We start from the raw sequence: 22248 nt of genomic DNA, 5'->3' as shown, positions 1-22248 counted from the left end.
ATAAGAAGTCCCTGCAGAGGGGAGCTTGGCTGGTGGTGTTTTGTGATTTCTCAGATAACAAGAGCTTTGCATTTCTGTGGAATTCCCATTTGCCAGTGAGCTGCTGCTGCCGCTGCCCTGATTGATATATGACTGCAATGGCACTTTTCCATTTGACATTCTCTCTCCCTCTCTCTCCCTCTCTCTTAAACAGCCCTAACTTTTGTGTGTTGCAAATATAAAAGGCAAACCATGTGACAGAGGGACAGAAGAACAAAAGCATTTGGAAGTAACAGGACCTCATTTTAGCTCTCCGAAGAGTTGGAGGGAAGGAAGGAGCAGAGCATTTGCTGAAGGTAAGCACACAAATAAGAGTTTCTTCCGGGTTTTGAGTGTTTCATGGGCTTAAACTGAGCACTTTGTCCCTTAATCTGACAAACACATGGTCTCTGTGTGCTGGCTTTTAATTAAAATATGATACTTAGCACAGCTCTAGTACCTGTCTCCCTATGCTGGGGTCTTCTGCCTGAAAGATGCTTGTAAGCAAGCAGAGGGGTAGCACAGCCTGAGCAACTTGCTTAAACTTTTATTTTTGTGATTGCACTGGGTCCCTTTTGCATCTCTGCACTGGCTGTCACTGTATGACTTGGAGTGAATGGACTAGCTGGGTGCTGCCTCAAGTGCTGCTATTGCCATCACTGGCTTTGTCCCATTGCAGTAGGGCTCCACGGATGCAGACAAGCCTGCTACTTTAAAACTGAGCTGTTTACTTTTATTGCTACTTATGCACATCCTTCTTTTGCCAGTCATCTGCTGGAGCACTCAGAACAATTCCAAACAACAGGCAATATTTATTTCTAGCTTTGTGTGTCACGCTCTGTGGGAGCACCCTTAATTTGCACGTTATTATTTATCCAAACTTCTGGGAAGCTTTACTACAGACTGGACAGCACTGGCTATGGATTAGGCTAGATTTCATACCCATCCTTGATTGGCTGAAACCTATGAGGGAAGCCGTGGCGTTCGCCTTTGCTGTAGCCCCACAGGGTATATTTAGTAGATAGCAGACCCTCGGCACGACGCGCTGTGCTGTGCGTGTGGCCGGGCGGGTGGTCGCTGGGGTGGGAGGATGCTGCGTGGGACCCCCAGCCACCAGCTGTGGGAGGGGAAGGCTCACGGCACCCTGAAATCCCGGTGTGCTGGGGCACTGTGTCTCTGTGCAGCAGTGTCAGGGGACAAGCATGGCTGTTCTCTGCCTCTCAGGGAGAAAGGAAGAGTTTTGCTGTTATGAGCCAAGAGATAAAGCAGCAGAGCAGTGTAAGTGCAGTCCTCTGGAGTGGATAGTGCCCTGAGAGAGTCCTGCTGGGGAGGAAAGCCTCATCTCTCTGCTGAGATTCAGGTAAGAGAATTCAACCTATAAAAGTTCAAATTAATGGGTTCAGTGGCAAAAAAAAAAAAAAAAAAAGAAAGAAAACCTGAGTAACGAGGACAGACCATATGAGAAGCAGTCTCAGTTGTTTGTGCTGAATTAGCTAAATGTTCCAGAGTCAGTAGAGAGACTCAAACTGAATGTCTGTTTGAGGCAAAGATTTCTTGTGACAGATATGATTTTGCAAGGCAGTGTGTGTGCACTGACTGCTGTGGGACTGCCAGGCAGATTTCTTATCCCTACTCTGTAAGCTGATTTAAATTTCTCCCACAGTGTCCCCATAATACATCCTACTTATTTCTACCTCTGACAGATGGCATGCCAAGTGTCTAGCTAAAGTTTCTGCAGCTCTTTAGAGATGAAAAAACAATTTTTTATTGCTAAACATTACAGTTTCTAAGGGTTAGTGACTCTGTCCTAGTCGCTGTGAGGTGAGGACTCTGCATACTTATGATACTTACGGGTACTTTCCAACTCGAGTTATTCTATGATTCTATGAAATGATTATTTAAAACCACCAGTGGGTACAAACTCATTTCAAATCAGCTCCTTGCTGTAAAATTATTTCCTACTGTAAGCAACCCATATATCTGGTACAGGTCAACAAATGTGAATACAATAATCACAGTACTGTGGTTATTTGTCCTTCCTCCAAAGAAAATCTGTGTTTTAGGACCTCTATTTTTTTTTTCTTGTTGAATTGCTAATGATACTAAGATTTGCCCAGACTGTGAGATCTTATTCATATCTGTGAGCTGTGAGTTCTGCACATGAATAATTCCCTTGACTTAAATAGAACTACTTAGTGAGTAATTACTAATCAGTTTGAATCAGAGGTTCCAAAGTGACTTGTACCTTGACGTTATTCATTCTGGAGCAATGCAATCTTATTTGTAATACTGGTATTATAAAAATATACTTCAAGATTTGCTATTTATGTGCTTAAAGATTTGCCATTTAAAAGCAAATGGGGAATGAATAGACGATGTTTCCAACTTACAAAATAGGAAGAAATTTGATTTAGTTAAAAGGACATAATTAGAAGCTATCACTGCTTATTCCAATTACAAACTTGTTACGGACAGCCCTGTGTAGAGTTAGCTGTAGAAATGTCCCCAGTAGCCACCAAACTGTGTCTGTTCTCAGCAACAGCCATTGCTCTTGCTTGTTTGAGTAGCCTGTGCAGCAATATCTTTTGCCATGGTGGCTGGGAGGTGAACAACCTTCTTGCAGGCCAGTGCTGATGCTCACAGTGGCTTTTTTGACAGAGAGCCCTTGTCGAGTCAAATACATTCCCCATTTCCCTGGGCCTGCTGCTATCCCCCTCTGAATACGTCTGTTGCCAGATGCACTAGGAAATGAACAAGGCTGTTCTTGGGCCTTGCAGAGACCTGAAGACCTATGGTGCAAAGCTTGTGTGAAGTCACTGGGATGCGTGTTTTTACAACAAATCTGGAAGATTGTTTAATGGAAAGTAGAATTTTAAAAAGATCCCGTTTCTCCCAAACACTACTATTGTAATTACAATTACAACTATCAGATAATTATATTTCAAATAGAATGAGTTTCCCTCCTTCTAATGTTCTGCTGAGCACTAGGAGGCACTTGCCTCTCTGAGGTTTGGAAAAGGTTTGCTACATGAGCCTGTACTGCAGCGCCCTGTTATTTGAGTAATCACCTCTTGAGCATGGCTGGAAGCGGCCACATCAAAGCAGAGCACAGAGACCCTGGGGCAGGCAGCAACAGGGGAACTTTCTGCCATGAAGGATTTTTCCCTCACCCCATCAGCTGAGCTCTCAGAGTCCTGAGAGCTTACAGCCCTTCCCAAAACTCTTTAAAAATAAAACCCTTCAGACTGCAACCCTCCCATACATATCGAGTCCTTTTGCTGAGCCCTACTCAACTTTTGCCCTCTGTGATATCTTGTTCTATTGGATCGCTGCAGGTTGTGTAAACACGTTTCTTTTCATCAGTGTTCAACGTGCAGCGTCTCCACTCCTTGCCCTTCCCCACACCCTGGTATCTTGGGATGGGGTGAGTAGCCATGCCCACTTCACCTTTTTTCCTGCTCTTTCCTTGCTTCCTACTCAGCAGCCCTCTCACCAGCTTGTTGGCAAGAGAAATGCTGGATTGCTGCTGGGTTAGCTCAGCAGTCTGTCTCTGAGCAAGAGCACCCCACTTTGCCCACACTTCTTTGCAGGCATATGAAGAGATGCTGCTGTCTCTGCTGGATATGATCAGCTGTTATTTCCTTTTTATATGTGTCAGTGTGGAACATATTAAAATTTCTCAGCAGTGGTATGTGTGGAATCCTTCTGATGCCCCACCTCTAACTTAGCCGAACAATAAAAGCAAGGTTGTAGTAAGCCTTTGAGCAGCTGGCGGTCTATATATTCCTTCTTTTTTCACATAATCTAATTCAGACCATTACCCGGGTGGCAGTGGCACTACCACTTTCAGACACCACCGGTTCTTTTCCCCTTTGCTGGAATTTCACTGTGTGAATTTCACAGAGATCCCTTCTACCATGGGCAATTTCAGCCTTTCTTCTGGCGTCCCAACATTTGCCTGCTGATGCCATGGAGACAGCGCACCCAGGAATTCCACTGCACTGCTATTCTTCAGCTTCTCTTTGTTATTTTTCTACCTGCATCAATCATTGTTATGGCTCATGCTTGTCACGCTCATTTTCATGCTCATTGTTATGGGGCTGCAGGCATCGGTTCAGCAGAGTAGCAGCAGCACAGGTTACATTGCCCTTTAAGACATGTGAGTTGAAGATCTGAGTTAATGCCTCCGCTCTGGTTTGGCAAAGGTTAAGCATACCATGGCAGTGACAATCACATTACTGTCATAGCAGCGCAGCTCAAAGAGAGTGGGACCTAGGGGAATGCTGTTAGATGACATAAAACTGGTACCATGAGCCAAATGCTTAGGTTCTGTAATTAATTGAGGTGCGTAGATGTTAGTCTGAACTTTGCCTGTCTATAAAAGAAGAGAGGATTTTGCTGCAGAGAACATTTCTTTCAGTCGTGGGCTATCTCCAGCATGTATAGCACACTGCTGGTCCTGGTGGCAGGGATGTCTTTGCTTAATGTTAAAGAATAAGGAATTAATTCCTGCATCTAGTGATAACTACAGCTCTTCGGTAAATGCATAAAAGTAATCTCTAATCATCAGGTGAACAGTATAATGAAAGCCAGAGAACCAGAGTGTTTTGTAGCACACTCCAACAGGTAAGAGAACACATGCCTGAATGCCCTAGACCTCTCAGCAACTTGTAATTTGGCCAAGAGTCATTTTACCTATGTTGGGTCATAAGACTAACATAGAGGTAATTACTGAAGCAGATCCTATAGCTAATGCTCAGCTGGGAATACTGCATGTACCAAGCAGCCTTCACCCTGCTGGTTTCCTGCTGGGAGGGATGGGGACCTTTCGTATCAGCTTGGCTCTGGACCATACAAGCAATACCATTCAGCACTGTTTGGATGAGAAAGTGCAAAGCTGGATTCCTCCCCATTTCCATCCCCAGCTCAAAATCAGGACTGCTCTGTAAGACACAAGACTGAAGAAGGAATCGAAAGCTGGCATCACCTTGCCATTAAATGGTTCTGCCTGCTCTGGGGCTCATTAGAGACAGATCCTATGCACTCCTCTAATCAATCTATTTAAAGTTTCCTAGAGACAGCAAAAAGAAAGAATAAAAATACAAGCACTCTTTTGTCTACTAGTAGCTATTCTTTGCAAGTGTATTAAAAACCTTTCTCCATTTTTGTCCCTGCCTGTCTGCTGGCTGGGCGCCAGCCCGCAGCACCCACTAGACGTTGTTATTTCATCTGCCCAGCAGCGCTGGTAGCTCTCCCCCCTCTCAGCTACCTGGAGGACTGAAAACATGCTTGAAAACTTCAAAAGGGGAGCAAAACGTTGCTTGTTTGAGTGCTGTTCAGCTTGAATTGTTCCATCTCATGCTCCCAGTCCCTCCACTGTGCCCTCACTTGTGGGGCCCTGCACAGCAGCCACCAGAACTCCCTGCTCCCGGGCCATCAGCAGCCATGAGTTTTTCCTTTGCATGTGCTGCAATTACTGACTCATTATTTCTTATGAATTACCATGGTTTTCCTATTTTATTTTATTTTTTTCAGTCTGCTTACTGGCACAGGTACTTTTCCTTTAGAGTAGCTAACATGTTAGAGAAGCTTCAGAGCAGAAAATGAAATGTAGGCATTTCTCCACTAGTGTGTCTGACATTTCTGTCTGTCCAGAGCTATTGTTCCATTTTTTCTTCTTGGGTTTTATGGGACGGTGTTCTGCAGCTGCTGGCTGGCAGGCCATAGGGCAGTGCAGCCCTCTGAAAGACCAGAATATGTGCTTCCGTCCTGTGGACATCTGAACAAAGAGTCTCAAGCCCCTTCTTCTAAGCCCTTTACATATGGCTCATGCCTGGAGGTGTTTGAGGCCAGGATGAATGAAGCCCTAGGCAGCCTGACCTCATGGGTGGCAGCCCTGCCCATGGCAGGGGAGTTGCAACTGGATGGGCATTGAAGTCCCTTGCCAATCTATGATTCTATGATTTATTCTGTTTTCTTTTTTGTTGTTTCCATTCTTTCTCATGCTGGTAGCCAGGAATCTCCAGGCCTTTTCTTCATGAATTGCACAGAACTGCACTGCTTTTGTGTTGTGAGTACACACATCCCTGTGGCATGGTCAAGACTCAGCCCTCAGTGTCCCTGTGGGCTTGCTTCCCAGTGTCCCACTGGTCACCACCACCTCTGTGGCAAAATGGAGGGAAGAAATCTGTCTGAGTGCTGCGTGGAGACATTTCTCTAACAATGCAACGGTCACAAAATACAAAAGTATTTTGAATGGGTACGTAGCAGGCCAGCTACATCACTGGTGGAAGGTGACTGCAGTAGAATAATGTAATGAAATGAAAAGCACATTTATTAACAAAGCTAAAGCATACCCAGGCTTATAAAGCCTCTGAGCTGACAGCAAACAGGATCAGACAGATCATGTTAGGTTGTCTTTACTAGGAGATAAACCATTCTATTAAATTGCTCAAATGATCACCTCTAAGATTTTGACCCATGATAATGTTACCTAAGTAGTTCCTGGGCAAAGGTGGCATGGCTTGGAAGCCTTCAAAGTGCTGTGGAGCCTGAAAGAGACCTGAGAGCAGATCATATAATGTGGTTGCACACAGGTTTCTCATCCCCACCTCCCATCCCCACCTCCCATCCCCACCTCCTTTTATGGCCCTTTTCATGGTAGTGGAGAACTTAACCCTGCAGAACAAATCCTAACAGTAGAATCATAGAATGGCTTGGGTTGGAAGGGATCTTAAGGACCACCCAGTTCCAACTCTTCTGCCATGGTCTAGGACACCTTCCACTAGACCAAGCTGCCCAAAGTCCCATCCAGCCCAGCTCAGAATACCTCCAGGGATGGGGCACCCCCAGCTTCTCTGGTCAGCCTGCGCCAGTGCCTCACCACTATCTGGGAAAAGAATTTCTGCCTGATGTCTAATCTAAATCTACCTTCTTTTCAATTAAAGGCAATATCCGTTGTCCTAGCACTACATTCCCTAATAGATACTCCCTCCCCAGCTGTCCTCTAGGCCCACTTTAAATACTGGAAGGCCACAGTGAAGTCCCCCCCTAAGCCTTCTCTCCTTTAGGCTGAAGAAATCCAGCTCCTTCAGCCTTTCTTCACAGGAGAAGTACTCTAGCACTCCAAGTATCTTTGTGCCCTCCTCTGGACCCACTCTAACAGCTCCACTCCTTCTTGTGTTGGGGACCCCAGGCCTGGATTCATTACTTTAAGTGGAACCTCACAAGGGCTGAGCAGAGACATACAATCACTTCCTTTGCTCTGCTGACCACTGCATACGTAGCACAGCTCAGGTTCAGATCTTAGCAGTGTGCAAATGCACCAAATCTCAAGTCATTTGATCTGATTCTTTTCCAGGTGTGTTGAAGTTATCAAAAAGTCCACTTTGCCCTCATGAAATCTCTGTGTTGTTTTTCTCAGAACAGCAACAGTAATCTAAACACACACACACACACACTTAGTTTTTTAGGGCTGGATTTTGGAGAAACTGAGTAGTCTTATAACTTTTCTGTTTACATAGCTAATTGAGAATGAGGGAACCACATGGCAGGTTCCAAGTAATTGTGTTTACAAAATATGCACAACACGCAAGGCCGGGCTTAGTTATATATACACACTGCTGCTCCAACTGGATTTTGGCAGCCTCTAGAACATAAAAGACATTGAGTGAATTGAACTGCACCATCATCATAAAGCAGGAGTCTCAAGAACAAAAAATACTCTGCAAATGAAGGCCAAGCTGAACATACGTGCATGCCTGATTCACAGGCTCATAATCAGGGAACAGCTAAGTGGAAGTACACCAGAAATGAGGTTTTCCGTTGCTCCTTTCCTATCTTCCAGGGTAAAAGCAGAGCAGATCCAATAGACCTTTGGAGAATTCCTCATTTCTTGATTTTTTCCAAGATACATAGCAGAAGAGAATTTCTGTTTATGTTCTTTCAAAGTAACTGACTAAATAATTCCAGATGATGGAATTATTCTTCTTTTCTTAGAGCAAATCAAAAAGCTTAACCTCCTCTGCTCTTTAAATGACATTGAGACTGTGATAAAAAAATCTTTATTTCAAGCATTCAAAGAACAGGTAATGATAGCACAAAGTTGGTAGCGTAGCCTTAACTCTGCCCCAGTATTCATGCGTGGTGCAGTCTTAGACTGTATGTTTGCATGTTTTGGCTTTGGGATGTCTTCTATTTTTCCCTGCAATTTTTAGATAACAGTTGTAGCAGTTTTGAATGACAGCTGTAATTTAGCATAGTATGTCCATATGAGTTCCTAAAAAGCAGTTTTAGGGAAAGTGCACTGTAAGCCTATTATTAACAGCATGTAATGCTTATATCAGTGAATTCTGAAAGAGTGGGAAGCAGTGATTTTCATTCATTCTTTGGCCAAATATTTTTGTAGCCAATTTTCATTGAAAAGTGAAAATGAAATATGTAGTCACAATTACATCTTTCTCTTTGTGGGATGCTGTGAAACAGAAGCATATCATCTTCAACTTTCTTAGCTTGGCAGATTGACTGCTCACCACAATTTTGCAGATGAGAAGAAACTGAGAGAAAGGCAGCTCAAATAAAATAAACAAAAAATCGATCTGAAATTGTTGATTTTGACCAAAAAGGTGGTATATTCCAAATGACATAAAACACAAAATATCATCTTAAGTGCATCTACAGTAATTAATTATAAGAGGTGACACTTAATATGATACTTCTGCTTTGAGATAGAAGGACAGACAGATGTAATTCCCAAAGCCACATAATGTGTGGGATTTTATAATTTCAGACAGAATTAAAAAAAAAAAGTGTTGGGTTTTTTTTTTTTTTGGTAATAAAATTTGAATGCTAATTTGAAATGAAATCCCATTGCACAGTTTTAGCTGGAAATGGGTATGTCATGTCATGGTGATGTACATGAATAAAAATATTTAGACTTTTTAGAATCAATTCAAGAAATGTTTTACCTCTGATCCAAATCTGTATATCTAAATATTCCTGTGAGGTATATACATTTTTCCACATAGTTCATTAATATATGGTGTATGCCCTTGAGAAATGTATGTTCATACCTCACATAGGTATAACAGTAGGCACTGGAGGTGCAAACATCCCAGTGTTGCTTGTAGTCCTGCTTCCAACTCTGACATTCATTTTGCCAGTTTGTCCATCAACAACAGATCACAGCATTTTCACGAATAATGGGTCACAAAAGACAGAAAGATGGTCTCTTTTTACTTAAAAAATATAACACTCTGCTTGTCTTCTTTTGGATCTTTATTACCAAACTACATTTCTTTGGCAGGAAAGTATCAGGGAGCTTTTAAAAGGCTTTTTGTGCAGATTTTGTGCTGCACTTATCCTAAAGAAAGTACAGACACTTTCCTTTTCTCACATTTTCCCGTGCTTCTTTTCAACTTTCTCACAGTGTTTTTGTGAGGCAGGCTCTGTGTCATTCAATTATTTCCTGAATCAAACTACAGAGATAAGCCTTTGAAAACTGAGCCAGGATGCCAGATTTCTCTCACTGTATTAAATCATACTGATCAAAACCATAGGAAGATATAGCAAAAAAAGAAGAGTGGGACAGAGAGAGTGCGAAATGGGGATCCCTGGACATAGTGGTAAATGAGATGAGATTGTCCAATATCAAGTAGATTTTCTTGGACAGAGAAGGAGTTGCTGGGTGTGTAATACTGGTTAGCTATGCTGGAACATAGCTCTGCCAAGCACAGTGTTTTGGTCAGCCTCTTTAGAAAGAAGAATGGGAAAGTAGGTAAAAGGTTAAACATAAAAAAGTGCATCACTCCTCCTGTTAGCTAATGCTTGGACAACATCTCTGTGAACCACAGTCTTGCTTCTGTGGAGGGCTCTGTCCCAGTTCCCATGACAGCAAGGTTTCCATCTTGACTTGCTGAAATGTTTGGAGGAATATTTGTAGAGATGAAGAAGAGTGTGCACAAATGTACCTGATATCCTGTTTTTAATATTGCTTAATCTCCTTGTACTGAGAAGACATTGTATTTTTTCAGTGCCACATCCACTATAAGACATGTGCTTACAGAAAGGACTTCTATGACTTCCATGGCTAAGTACAGCAGGTCAGACATCAGACTCTGGGAAAAAAATATGCTGTTCGTTAAATAAAGTTGCATATATTTTCATTTTCTATTTAGGCACATGAACAATAGTTCAAATCCAAAAAAGGGTTTCATAAATGTCTAACACACAGATCATCCCTAATTACGTACATTCTTCCTAGCATGAGATCTTGCCTGACAAGACTTGACTCCCAGCTTGGACAAGCTCTGGAAGTGTTTACTGCTGCTATGTGCTCCTCTTGCAAAAGTGTTGGAGCGAGCTATAAAGCAGTACACAAATCATTGAGCACTCTGGTGGGGAGGCCTCTCCGTTTCAGGCTGTTCGAGAGATGAGTATCAGTCGTCTTAGAGTATTGTCAGCAAAGCACAAAGCTGCTTTGAATGAGGCTTGTGCAAGGCAATAAGGGTACATGGCATCTCTTTAAATAGGCAAGAAGCTTCAGGGGGTGTTGCATGAGCACTGATTTTTTCTTTGTCATAATTTTCTTCAGAAAGGCCTCACACTTTTAGCTGTGCTGAAAACTGCTCTTGCTCCAGCAGGTTATGCTTCAGATGGATAATTCACAGCTCTTTCATGCTGTAGCTGTCTGTAGTAAAAGCAAAGTTAAATCACCCATTTAAGAATACAGCCGTGGGCAGCCCAGGGAGATGTCCTCATGGGGGAGGGAGGGAGGGGGTTGAGGTTGTTTCAAGACAGGTTTTGAGAGATCCCTCCTGGTCAACAACATGCCACAAACCTAAATGACTGAAAGGCAATTTGTATGATTTCATCTCCTATCTTTTCCCCAGTCAATAGCTGGGATGCACTTGGATGTTATGGAATACTAGTTGTTTTTCAGATACCATTCCTTAATTAACAGGGACTGCAATGTTTGTGCCCAGGCTGCGACCAGTTGTGTCCCTCACCCCTGCAGGAGCCCTGCCTGCCTCCCCCTTCTCCATTTGCTGCCTGGGAAATTCCCTTTTGTAAGACAGGAGGCAGCCTGGCTCTACCTCTAAATATGCTTTTTGACACCTCAAATGAATATGCTGTCCCTCCTGTTTGCAGCAAGCTCTAATGTGTTACCCATCACCAGTTTTGAGGGGAACCCATTAGGGACATTGCTGAGTGAATGAGACGGGTGCTGCAACACTTGTAATATAAAAAATTGAAAGGTCCTCTGTGGTAAAAGTGATGAAGCAATACTTAAAGTAACACATCTCCTTCCTAATGCCACGTGCTGTACCCACTGTGGGAATGATGCTCTCCCAGAGAGTGTATTTTGGCAAGCAAAAATCCTATGAGCCTTATTATTATTTATGTCTGTTTTTCTTCAGAGCTGTTTTTGGTCAGGATTGTGATTTATGGCGTTTTTATTCCAGCTACATGGGAGATTCTCTGATGGATTACAATCTCAGCAAATTCTAACTCCAGAGGAAGAATGACAACTAAGAGACTTAAACCAGACTTTTCACTTTCCCGGAGAGGAACTGGCTCCTGGTATTTGGAGTTTTTTTAATCCTCTACCTCCCTCTGCTGTTATCACAGCAAAGCTCCTCAACAATGGGAAGTCATGTACTCGCAGCTTCGATTTCCATGCTCTCACTCCTGGCCATGATGGGAGACACGGACAGCAAACCAGATAGTTCCTTCATGATCGATGCCGATCCCAGCCGCTGCATGAGGCATCACTACGTGGACTCCATAAGCCACCCCCTGTACAAGTGCAGCTCAAAGGTAAGAGCTCTATTTCTCCACAGGACAATTGTCACAATGAATCATTTTGTATGAGTATAAATTCCTTGCAACCAAACACAGATATACACGTACGTAGAGGCATCTGAGTATACACGCCAGCTGGAGAGGAAGTCTCTTGAATTTTTCTTCTTCACTTCTTCAAAAGGAGAAATACACATAGATGATCAGATTAACATGCAGTAAATGAGGTGATTCCTAGGAGCATGCTCAGGGCTAGGCTGCCAATGCCAAGGAGATGGACAAGTTCGTAAGAGAGTAGGTTGTCACAGAGAAGCTGTGGTGCCCCATCCCTGGAGGCACTCGAGGCCAGATTGGAAGGGACCTTGGGCAGCCTGAGGTGGTGGGGGGCAGCCCTGCTCATGGCAAGGGTTTTGGTGGGTGGGCTTTGTGGTTCCTTCCAACCCAAATCATTCTGTGATTCTATCCTAGTTAGACCCTCCTGCAAATGAGCTATTAATTGGAGCATGCAAAATTATAGCTTGTGAGATAAGCGCTGAGACAAAGAATCAAGCAATAAAGTTGTAATGAATGCAGGTCAAGGGAGGTGATCCTCCCCCTCTACTCTGCCTTGATCAGGCCTCACCTGGACTATTGTGTTCAGTTCTGCGCTCTCTGGTACAAAAAGACCAGGATGTCCTCAAAAGAGTCCAGTGGAGGGCTACAAAGATGGTAAAGAGCGTGGAACACATCCCTTATGAGGAGAGGCTGAGAGACCTGGGGCTGTTCAGCCTTGAGAAAAGAAGACTCAGTGGGAATCAGATCCATGTCTATAAGACTCTAAGGAGCATGAGGCAAAGGGATGAGGCTGAACTCTTCTCAGCAGTGTGTGGCAATAGGATGAGGGGAAATGGCCACAGGATGCACAGGAAGTTCTGCACAAATGCGTGTGGGAACTTCTTCAGAGTGCAGTTGATGGAGCACTGGCACAGGCTGCACAGAGAGGTGGTGGAAGGAAGCACTTGTGACAGAAGATACCATAATTTATGACAATCTCCTTCTCTGGAGAGGTTCAAGACCTGCCTGGACTCCTCCCTGATCTAGGGAGCTGCATTGGCAGGGGGCTTGGACTCGATGATCTCTACAGATCTCTCCCAACCCCTACGATTCCATGATTCTGTGATCTGATTGCGATGGCAAGGCAATCCAACACACTGAAGGCCAGTGACATAGTTCAGACAAAATCTAATACAGTCAGGAAAGTCAGTACCTCATACTTCCTTGAATTCAAAGGAAAGCACAGTTTTTCAGGAGCGCACTGTGTTCTTTCATCCCTCCTTTATTTTGTCTATGCATTCCATTACTATAATGGACTACATTTCCAAAAGTTTTGGAAACCTGTTTTCAATATCTGTTTGACATCACAAGCAAGAAGAATTTAAATGGTTAAATTATACCTGGGGGACTTTTCCAAATGTAACAAGATTTCTTTCCATGTGGGTACAATTGTCAGCCTCTCCACAGAAAAAGATGGTAAACATAATCCTTGTTTAATAAAGATGGACAGCAAAGTAATACATCTTGCAATTTCTGAAGTAATTTTTAACTTCTGTAATTCTATGCTGCACTAAGAGAGAAAATGAACAGAGTGAAAAAGGATGCCTTGGTGAAACCAGTGTATCACTCCAAAAAAGGGCAAAGTCTCTGACAGAAATTCAGTCCTAGATCCAAAATGGAAACACAGTGGAAACATGAAATACTGCAATTCCCACAGCTACTCCAGCAGAACCTTCCTTATTTTTTTTAACTTGTTTATATTTTATTGCAAAATATACAGAAGCAGACATCACATCTAATTTTCATTAGCAAGTCTAATATTGATGTGTGTTTATATGCCAGATCCAGAACAGAAGCCATCTGTCTAGCAGAATGATTCAGATCCCTGAGACCTTAACAAAGAAAGAGCTTAACTTTACAGAAGAAGAGTTTTTTTAGGAACAGTCAAAATTACTCTGCTTTGTAGGGAAACTGTTTTCATTTTCCACTCTAGGAGAAAGTCATACATCTTGCAGTATTCTTGAAACATTGTTCTTGAAACCACTGTGGAATTTGGGAAGGCAGAAGATGTAATAATATTTTCAAGCATGAGTTCCATTAAAGGCCTCATTTAAAAAACTGTCATGGACATTTTTGCAGTTAGCTACAGACGTTTATGTCAACAGCTTTTTATCAAAGCTCTGTTTTAGAAGAACATGTTTTTAATTAGATTGCCTTCCTTGTTCTCATTTCCATCATTCCCCGTCTTACATGCTTGATTGCTTTTCTCTGCCTTTAGGAAGGCTAAGAAAACAACTTGTTGATGGGATTCTTTCCTTATTTTCTTTCTTCCTTTCTTTTCTTCCTTCTTTTCCCTCCTTCCCTACCTTCCTTCCTTTCCTGCCTCTCATTATTTCTTCGGAAAATCAATGCTCTGTGTGATGCTTGTAGCAGCCAGGCAAACATAAATCTGGAGGGCAGAAATGATGATGACGGAGGAAGAAAGGCAACCACAAAATGAAAGGGTTCATGTTTGTAGGAGCACAGATATCCAAGCCCTTGTGCAAAAACCCTACAGAATCCTGGAAAGGTGCAGTCACAACTCCTGGTCACATGGACTGAGGCTCCACCTAATAACACTGATCCTAAAAGCCTCCATGATGAGACACAGATGAGGCACCAAAGCTCATGAGTTGTGTAGGAAGCAGTACCCTTAGCATGTAACAACAACAACAAAACAGCAGCAGGGTGAGTCAGGGGCTGGCTCTGGGGATGTGGGAGAATGTAAATCTGTGAGGCTGGGAGTGGAGAGGCATCAGACTTTGGGAGAGGAAAGGCTGGCCACCATGATGGCTGCTGGACAGCCAGCACTGAAGTAGAGCCAAGCAGAGGCAAAGCCTTGCTGTGGGAATACACTGAAGCCAGGGAATGAATGTGGGTGGGTGACAGCCCACAAAAGAAGAGAGATTGGGACATGGGAACCTTTGGCCCTGTCCTAAATAAGCCCCATTCCTCTTGCTCCAGGGCTGAATGAACAGAGGTCAGGCTAGGACCCATTGTGTTCATCTTGTCAGAGGCAATGTGCCAGGGCAGTTACACTTTCAGTAATGGTGGTTGCTTTCCACATGGGAAGAAAATTCAGTATGGGCTAAAATCAGAAAAACAAACTCTCCTGAATCACAAGTAATATATGCTTTTGTTCATTGAATTCAGGAGCAGTAGGACAAAAACCTCTGATCTCATGCTGCTGTGGATCAGAAGTAAATAGGCACAGCATGTCAGGCAGTGCTGGTATGAGACCAATGTTAGGGAGACCCAAGCTTGGCTGTCCCACTTGCCCATTTTGAGAAGCTTGGCTGTCAGCTTCTCCAGCAAGAAGAGAGTGAGCAAGACCTGCAGATGAATCATATAATGATAGAATCACTGACGGAGTTGGAGGGACCTCAAAGTCCACACAGCCCCAACCCCCTGCTGTGGGCAGGGCTGCCTCCCACCAGACTAGGCTGCACAGGACCCATTCAGCCTGGCCTTCAGCACCTGCAGGTTGGTTCCCAACCTCTGCCACAGCCTCTCCCTACAGCCCTTGGTCATTAAGCTGGGATGATTTTCTGGTGGTGTTCCTCTCTGTGCATTTACACTTAATGGCCTGCTACTGCTAGCAGTATTACCGTATTCCCATACTGAACCTGAGAAGCGAATAATTTACTCTGTGTACAAAGGCATTCCAGTGATGAAAAGATCAGCCAACATGGCTCCTCTTGACTCACTCCCAGGTTCAGTGTAGCTGAGCTTTGCTCCTGTACCACAGCCAGCCTTTCTACCCTAAAACTACTCTACTATATGTCCCAGCTTGTAGAAATGTTGGCATGGGCTGCTGCTCCTCTTCATTAACACTAGGAACTGGGTGTGTGAGGCAAATCTCTTTCTGAAGAACAGTAGGATGGCCAATGCGGAGACCACACATCTGCATATATACTGTCTTTGTTTGAAGCAAATGATGACAAGATAAATGCAACCAGCAAGGATTTTTTCATTGTTTCTCCCTATTCTTTTTCTCTATGTGGTAAAATAAGAGACTGGAGGCTACAAATGTGGACTACTAGACAGCTTTAACACTAGATTTTTCAGGCTTGAAATCTTGAAAGGCGAGTTCGTGTTCTCTTATGTTGAGCTCTAAAGTAAACATTTTGTGTGAAAACAAATTATTTGAAATTAAAGGGAAGATAAATCATCAGTGTTTACCACATTCTTATTTCATAGAACCACAGAGTCACAGAATTATAGGGGTTGGAAGGGACCTCTGGAGATCACTGAGTCCAACCCCCTGCCAAAGCAGCTCCCTAGCCCAGGTCGCACAGGTAGGCGTCCAGGTGGGTCTGGAACGTCTCCAGAGAAGGAGACTCTTGTAAATTATGGTATCTACTGTCACAAGTGCTTCCTCCAGATGTGCCAGAGGCATGCTGCCACTGATATCCTGATATAGCCACTGATATAGCAAAGAATCTAGGCCAGAGACACAAGTACCAGATGAAGAAAGACTTAGCAAATATTGGAATACCTTTGCTAAGGAGGTGGCTCATGAGGATTGCAGCCATTCCTGCTTGCAGCCAGGCCATGAATGCTGTATGCAATTCTTTACTCATGCATTCAGCACATCTGTTCAGGCCTCAACATGCTGTTGAAGAATGTGGAAAACAGGACTACTAATACCCACAGTAACAAACCAGTTAATAAATTCTAAATTTCCAGAATGTGGTTGTTCTATAACCATCAGGTGGCTGTGAGATTACTGACTTGAAGTGAAAAAAACCAACAGACTTTTCTAGCTGCTCAAACAAGCATGCAGGAGCCCCACTGCTCTTGCCTTGCATTGTCTATACTTCCGTGAATAGCATCACAAGGTGACATGAACAGACTACTATGCATGGGGGAGCAGGGGAGCCAGGAGGCGCGGATATCAGGTTATAAAATACCCACACATTTTTACTATATATACACTTACTGTATTACTGTGCCATGCTATCATATCATTACTAATTATTTAAGCGATAATCTCTATTGCGCTATAGTATACAATGCAATAAACAGCTGGTGCTATTGATTAAATAGCAAAGCAAAGCTTTTAAAGTACATACTATTTCCAGCTCATTTGCACACCTGCCAAAGTCTGCTGGTGCTCTTTGGGATTTATGAGGAGGAGGTTAAATTATGCTGAGGGCTTCAGGTTAGTTCAGAAGTTTAGAAATACATCAAAATGGAAAATCTGAATTGATTTCTCCTGCAGGCTTGACTTGATATGCATAGTGTAGTGCCACTTCTAAAAAATTTACTCTATAATCCAAAAATAAAACGTAAAACCAACACTGTGTATCTGTGCTGGAGGGAGGTGGTGGAGTCACTGTGCCTTGAGGTGATCAAGTAAAACGTAGATGTGGCACTGAGGGATGTGGTTTAGTGGGTAATATAGGTGGCAGGTGGGCAGCTGGACTAGATGATCTCAGATGAGGTCTATAATTCCATTTTACTGTCTTAATACTAACCATTCTCTTCTGAAAAAATAAACAGCCAGCAAAATTTTAGATAAAAATTATCATCTACACAGAATGAAAAAAAATTTTTTAAAGACAAAGTTTGCTAGGCAATTATAAATGCAAATTGCATATTGAAGAAATATTGATTTTCTTTGCACTAGAAAGCTTGAGACAGAGATTCTATCCTATGATTATACTTCCGCAACTCTTCCATAGTCCTAGGGGGCTGTTGTATTTATTTTTCTAATGTTTCTGAAAGTACTTGCTGATTCAGGAGCACAGATGTGGGGCATAAAAATACCTTAGGAGAAATGTGCCAGAAGATACTAATTGTTCCAGCTCCTGAAGCATTTAGAAGTCAAGTCCATCATAGAGCAGTGTATGCTGTCACATATGAGATGAAATCACAGAATCACAGAAGTGCTGGTTGGAGAGGACTCTGGAAGTTCTCTGAAACTCCCATAAAGCAGCTGGTGGCCATTTTATATCCCCAGTTGTCACCCCTGAAAGACAGTTGTTCTGCATTGTCTTTGTAACGCTCTTCTAAGTCACTGAAGGCTGCAATCAGATTCCTCCTCAGCCTCTTCATCAGCCAATGCTTGGGAAGTCTGGGACAGAGCTCACGGTCTGGTCAAAGTGGGGGACCTAGTGAGAGCTGTCAAGAAACAGGCAAGGAAACTATTTGTTTTTCATGTCTCAGTCTTCTGTCTTCCCATTGCAGGAAAGGAATTAGACAGCCATGCCACTCTTCACCAGCTGATTGTCTGTCACTGTGGAAGAGGAGTTTTGTCTTCCTGGGGACAAAAGTGGATTTTTGTCTGGGTGCTAGCACTGATAACTTTCCTTTTCCCTCTTAAATACACTAAATACACTGATAGTAATGAGCTTAACATTGCTAATATGTGTGAAGCTGGTGCGTGGCTCAGCTGTACACAGTATTACTACAAGCAAAAGAGTGAATAGGTTTATGAATAGGCAGTGCTGGGGAGTTGGACTAGATGACCTTTAAAGGTCTCTTTTAACTTAAGCGATTCTATGATTTTATAGTCAAAGAAAGGGACAATAAAATCATACTAGGAATTATGAAAGATGTAATGCATTGAAGAGCCCTCAAGAAAACTGAGGTGGAAGGTGCTTTGTTCCAAGCCAAGATCTTCAGCTCATGGAGGTATCTTCCTTCTTTTGACTGGAAGTGTAGTTGTTAACGTTATCACATTTTAAAGTAATCCTTTATCATGAAAGTACTCTTAGAAGAGACATTTTTAAGTACTGTATGAAGTATGTTCTTTACTGACAACCAGTACCTTTCCCAAGGACACCGGCAGAGCTGGCAGTACTTGATAATGCGAATATAAGTGAATATATTCCTTTCGCCTTTCCACACGACTACAGCTAAAGAAGAGTGTTTCTGAAAATTAAACATTTGATATACCTGCTTGTAAGATTTGTGTCCAGTTGAGAGTGTGTAGTGAAAGAGTATTAGAAGTGCTTAATATTATAAAATATTTGCCATCACATCTATTGTTGTCCTTCTGGATTGTCTGAAAAAGTCATGAGATGTGTACAGTATAGTTAAAATACGGTAATTTTTTTTCTCTGGTTATAGGATAAACCTACAGCTTTTTGGTGCATACATTATCACCTCCATCACATTTTGCCCTTGCTTGTATGATACAAAAAGTTGATTTAAAATCTGTATTGGTTAATCAGAATTAGCTCACCTGGATTAAATAATATTTCATAAAGGTGTAAGAGTTTGTTTAAAGTTGTACAAAACTTAGCTCTACAAGGTGATAACAGCTGTTTCTATACACATGATCATCTCAGCTTTAAAAGGTCCTTCATAGAGCCTGGGATACTGCAGCCATCTCTACTTTTCAACAAGGGATTGCTGGGAACAGAAGCAGTGGACTTTCCATGGGATTTCATTCTTTAGCACTTCTCGTTATGCAAGTTAGCCAATTCTGGTCATAGCTCAGCTGGTGCACCCAGAAGAAGCATGGAGCCTATTTGGCTTTTGGAAGATCTCACTAGAGAACCCCAATACTTAACAAGGAGTTCATGCTTGTCTACATTTTCACTTCCTTGTGTTATGCAATGCATTTTACATGGATAAAATTGATGTAATTATACATTTATGCACACAGTTGCAAACATACATTCAAGGTGATCTTTGCAGAAGATAGTGCCAGAAACATAATTCTTTAGAAGCAATAAACTAAGCTTCTTTATATTTCTAACTTATATGTTTATATTTCTAAGTAACTGAGAGATTTAGTGACCCTGAGGATCAGTTCTGCTGATTCACTAGTACATAAACTCAAAACACTGGAAAACACCTAACCAAAGCACTAGGATGGGTGATGATTTAAAGGCTTGGCTGCCATAAGCCTAGAGCCAGCAAACCATGCTAGAAAGTCACTGTGCCTGGAAAACAGGGCTGGCTACAAATGTTTAGAGCCCCCAGGTCACCTGTCAGAGTACCAGGCTCCATATTTGTTACTAGTAATGGTGTCTGAGACTATAGGAAAAACTCAATTTTTATCTGCCCTCCTTAATTCTCTCAGATAAAATGTACTGCATAGGGTTGGGTGCCACCACCAAGGTGGGTAGATGTGGCTGGTGAGGACAGGAATGGTGGAAGGACATTCCTAACCCATCTCTCTTCGTTCACAGATGGTGCTTCTGGCTCGCTGCGAAGGGCGCTGCAGCCAGACATCACGCTCGGAGCCAATGGTGTCCTTCAGCACTGTCCTAAAACAGCCTTTCCGCTCCACCTGCCACTGCTGCCGGCCACAGACCTCAAAGCTGAAGGCCATGCGGCTGCGTTGCTCAGGTGGCATGCGGCTCACCGCCACCTATCGCTACATCCTCTCCTGCCACTGCGAGGAGTGCAACTCCTAGGGACTCACCTGCTGCAGTGCTGCAGGCCTGGGATGCTGCTGCTGGGGAGTGCTCCCACGAAGTGACTGGAGATGAGGCCGATAATCCCAGGACACAAGTAACCAGGATGGATGGAGCTGAGAGATAATGCAGAACATCTCCTGGAGCCCGAATGGCGCTGGTACCAATGTGCAATCTGTGGCAAGGGCAAAAGCACGTGGACTTGTTTTTAAGAAACGTTTTTGGTTTTTTTTTTTCTTTTTTTTTTCTGAAAGGATATTTTTGCCAGTTTCTCCTTTTTCAGGCCCAGGTCTGATGACAGAGAGGTGATTTACTCTGGGCCCAGAGCAGCGAGGGCTCAACAAAGAAGGCTGAACAAGCAGCACCACTGTGCACTGGAAGCCAACATTCAGACAGATGATGAGCATCGGTTCCCATATGCAACATCTTTACCTGTCTGTATTCTCAGACTCCTAGCTGTATTGGCCTTCACACAAACTGTGTTGTTGGCAAGGGCTACCCATTACTGATCTATCAGCCAAGTGCTGAATAACTTTAACTGTGGTTTAGCAGAAATTACAAATAAATCACTGAAAAGTGAACCTAATACTAAATGTACCTCTGGGATTACCCAGTGCCAGCTAAAATGATTATTTGCAGTATACGGTATCACAGTTCAGTGGTTGGGGGACTCTTGAGAAGTGTGAAGTCATGAGGCATTTTTCCCTCTAAAAGTCTGTAAATGTGACACCCTGCATCTGTCACAAAAGCCATTATTCAAACACTAAAAACTAAACAAAAATTAAAATGATGAGTACTAAATGGAGTCTTTCCTTAATCTGTTGTACAGAGCCAGAGCTACTGAATGATCAAATCTAGGACTGAATTTCAGCTACAGACCACTGAGTATAGTTTATTCCTTTTAAAGAGAGTTGGAAAAATCACATGGATCTATCCATATAAGGTTTAAGGCAGAGTTTGAACCCCAGTGTTATCCACTGGACCACAAATGTTGTGTTTCAATTTATTTAAAGAGCTGCTACCTGGGGTTCTGGTGAACTCACCAGAAAGCAACTGCTGGGGAATGCCACAGCTCTTGGCTGGGCCATACATCTATGTACATCAGGATGAGCATTCTTTGGATAGAAGTCATGGAGATGTCAGGAGCATTCTTTCTGTGTAAGGGTTCAGTTTCAGAGCAGTTTCTGCTCCTCGTCAGCACAGACCATCTCCTTGGAGCAGTTCCCCTTCACAACAATGTCTGTTGGAGGCCCTGTGGCAAGGGTGGGAAGTCTTGTTCAAGCCCAGGGTTTGCTCCATCTGTTCAGCACCATCCTGTATGTCTGCAGTAAATGATGATGAAAGAGATTCCCAAGGGCTACCAGGGAGAGCAGCTGTCCTGCATTTGGCTCAGGTTTTCCTGGGGCTGATAGGGCAAAAACAAATTCCTCTTCCACTGCTTTCTTATGGTGGTTATGCATGGGATATGGGAGAACATGGGAAACAGATACTGGCCTTGTGAGCCAGATCCTGGAGGAGGATGGCAGTCAACCAGAAGTGAGATCAAGTGTGCCTGCAGACACTGGTTGCAGAGAGGTTTGTAGTGCCCAGGAAGGACTCTGTCTTCTAGAGATTGCTTGAAGATCATCACAGAGCTGCAGGCAAACAAACAGGTGAATCAAGTTAGAAGCCAAGGGGCTCAGATTAAAACGTCAAACACGTGCATGATGAGCTCTGGTGAGCTCATCAGACACCAATCATTGTTTTAATGCCGTCAGTCATTCTTCTCACATGTGATACATAGTTTGAACATCAAAGGGTGAGAGGTGGGAGCATGAGCCAGGCATTATCACCAGATTACTTTATATGAAAGATTATGTGCATTCTTTTTCTACTCTCTTTTGATTTCCAACATTCAAAAAAGTACCAATCTCTACTATTAATTATGTGGAGAAAATGTCAGTAATTTTCCAAAACTTAAGCAATATCATTTCTCACCAAATAA

General features: G+C 43.0%; 1 protein-coding gene across 2 annotated transcripts; it reads left to right on the top strand.

Annotated features, from left to right (window-relative positions):
* Positions 1-253: 253 nt before the first annotated feature.
* NDP (norrin cystine knot growth factor NDP) lies at positions 254-21520 on the top strand. Of its 2 annotated transcripts, none has more exons than XM_065744014.1 (3): positions 254-335; positions 11481-11835; positions 20037-21520. In XM_065744014.1, the coding sequence occupies exons 2-3, from the start codon at positions 11662-11664 to the stop codon at positions 20262-20264; spliced, it is 402 nt and encodes a 133-aa protein (XP_065600086.1). In that variant the 5' UTR covers positions 254-335; positions 11481-11661; the 3' UTR covers positions 20265-21520. The 2 variants fall into 2 exon arrangements, with proteins under 2 accessions (XP_065600086.1, XP_065600085.1); XM_065744013.1 differs by lacking the exon at positions 254-335 and adding an exon at positions 1044-1378.
* Positions 21521-22248: the final 728 nt, after the last annotated feature.

This window comes from Cyrtonyx montezumae, unplaced genomic scaffold (assembly GCF_038088225.1).
Source record: "Cyrtonyx montezumae isolate F1298 unplaced genomic scaffold, pur_monq_1.0 scaffold_3, whole genome shotgun sequence".
NCBI lineage: Eukaryota > Metazoa > Chordata > Aves > Galliformes > Odontophoridae > Cyrtonyx > Cyrtonyx montezumae.
Note: the sequence above shows the minus strand (reverse complement) of the source record. Positions and strands in the feature narration are given on the sequence as shown.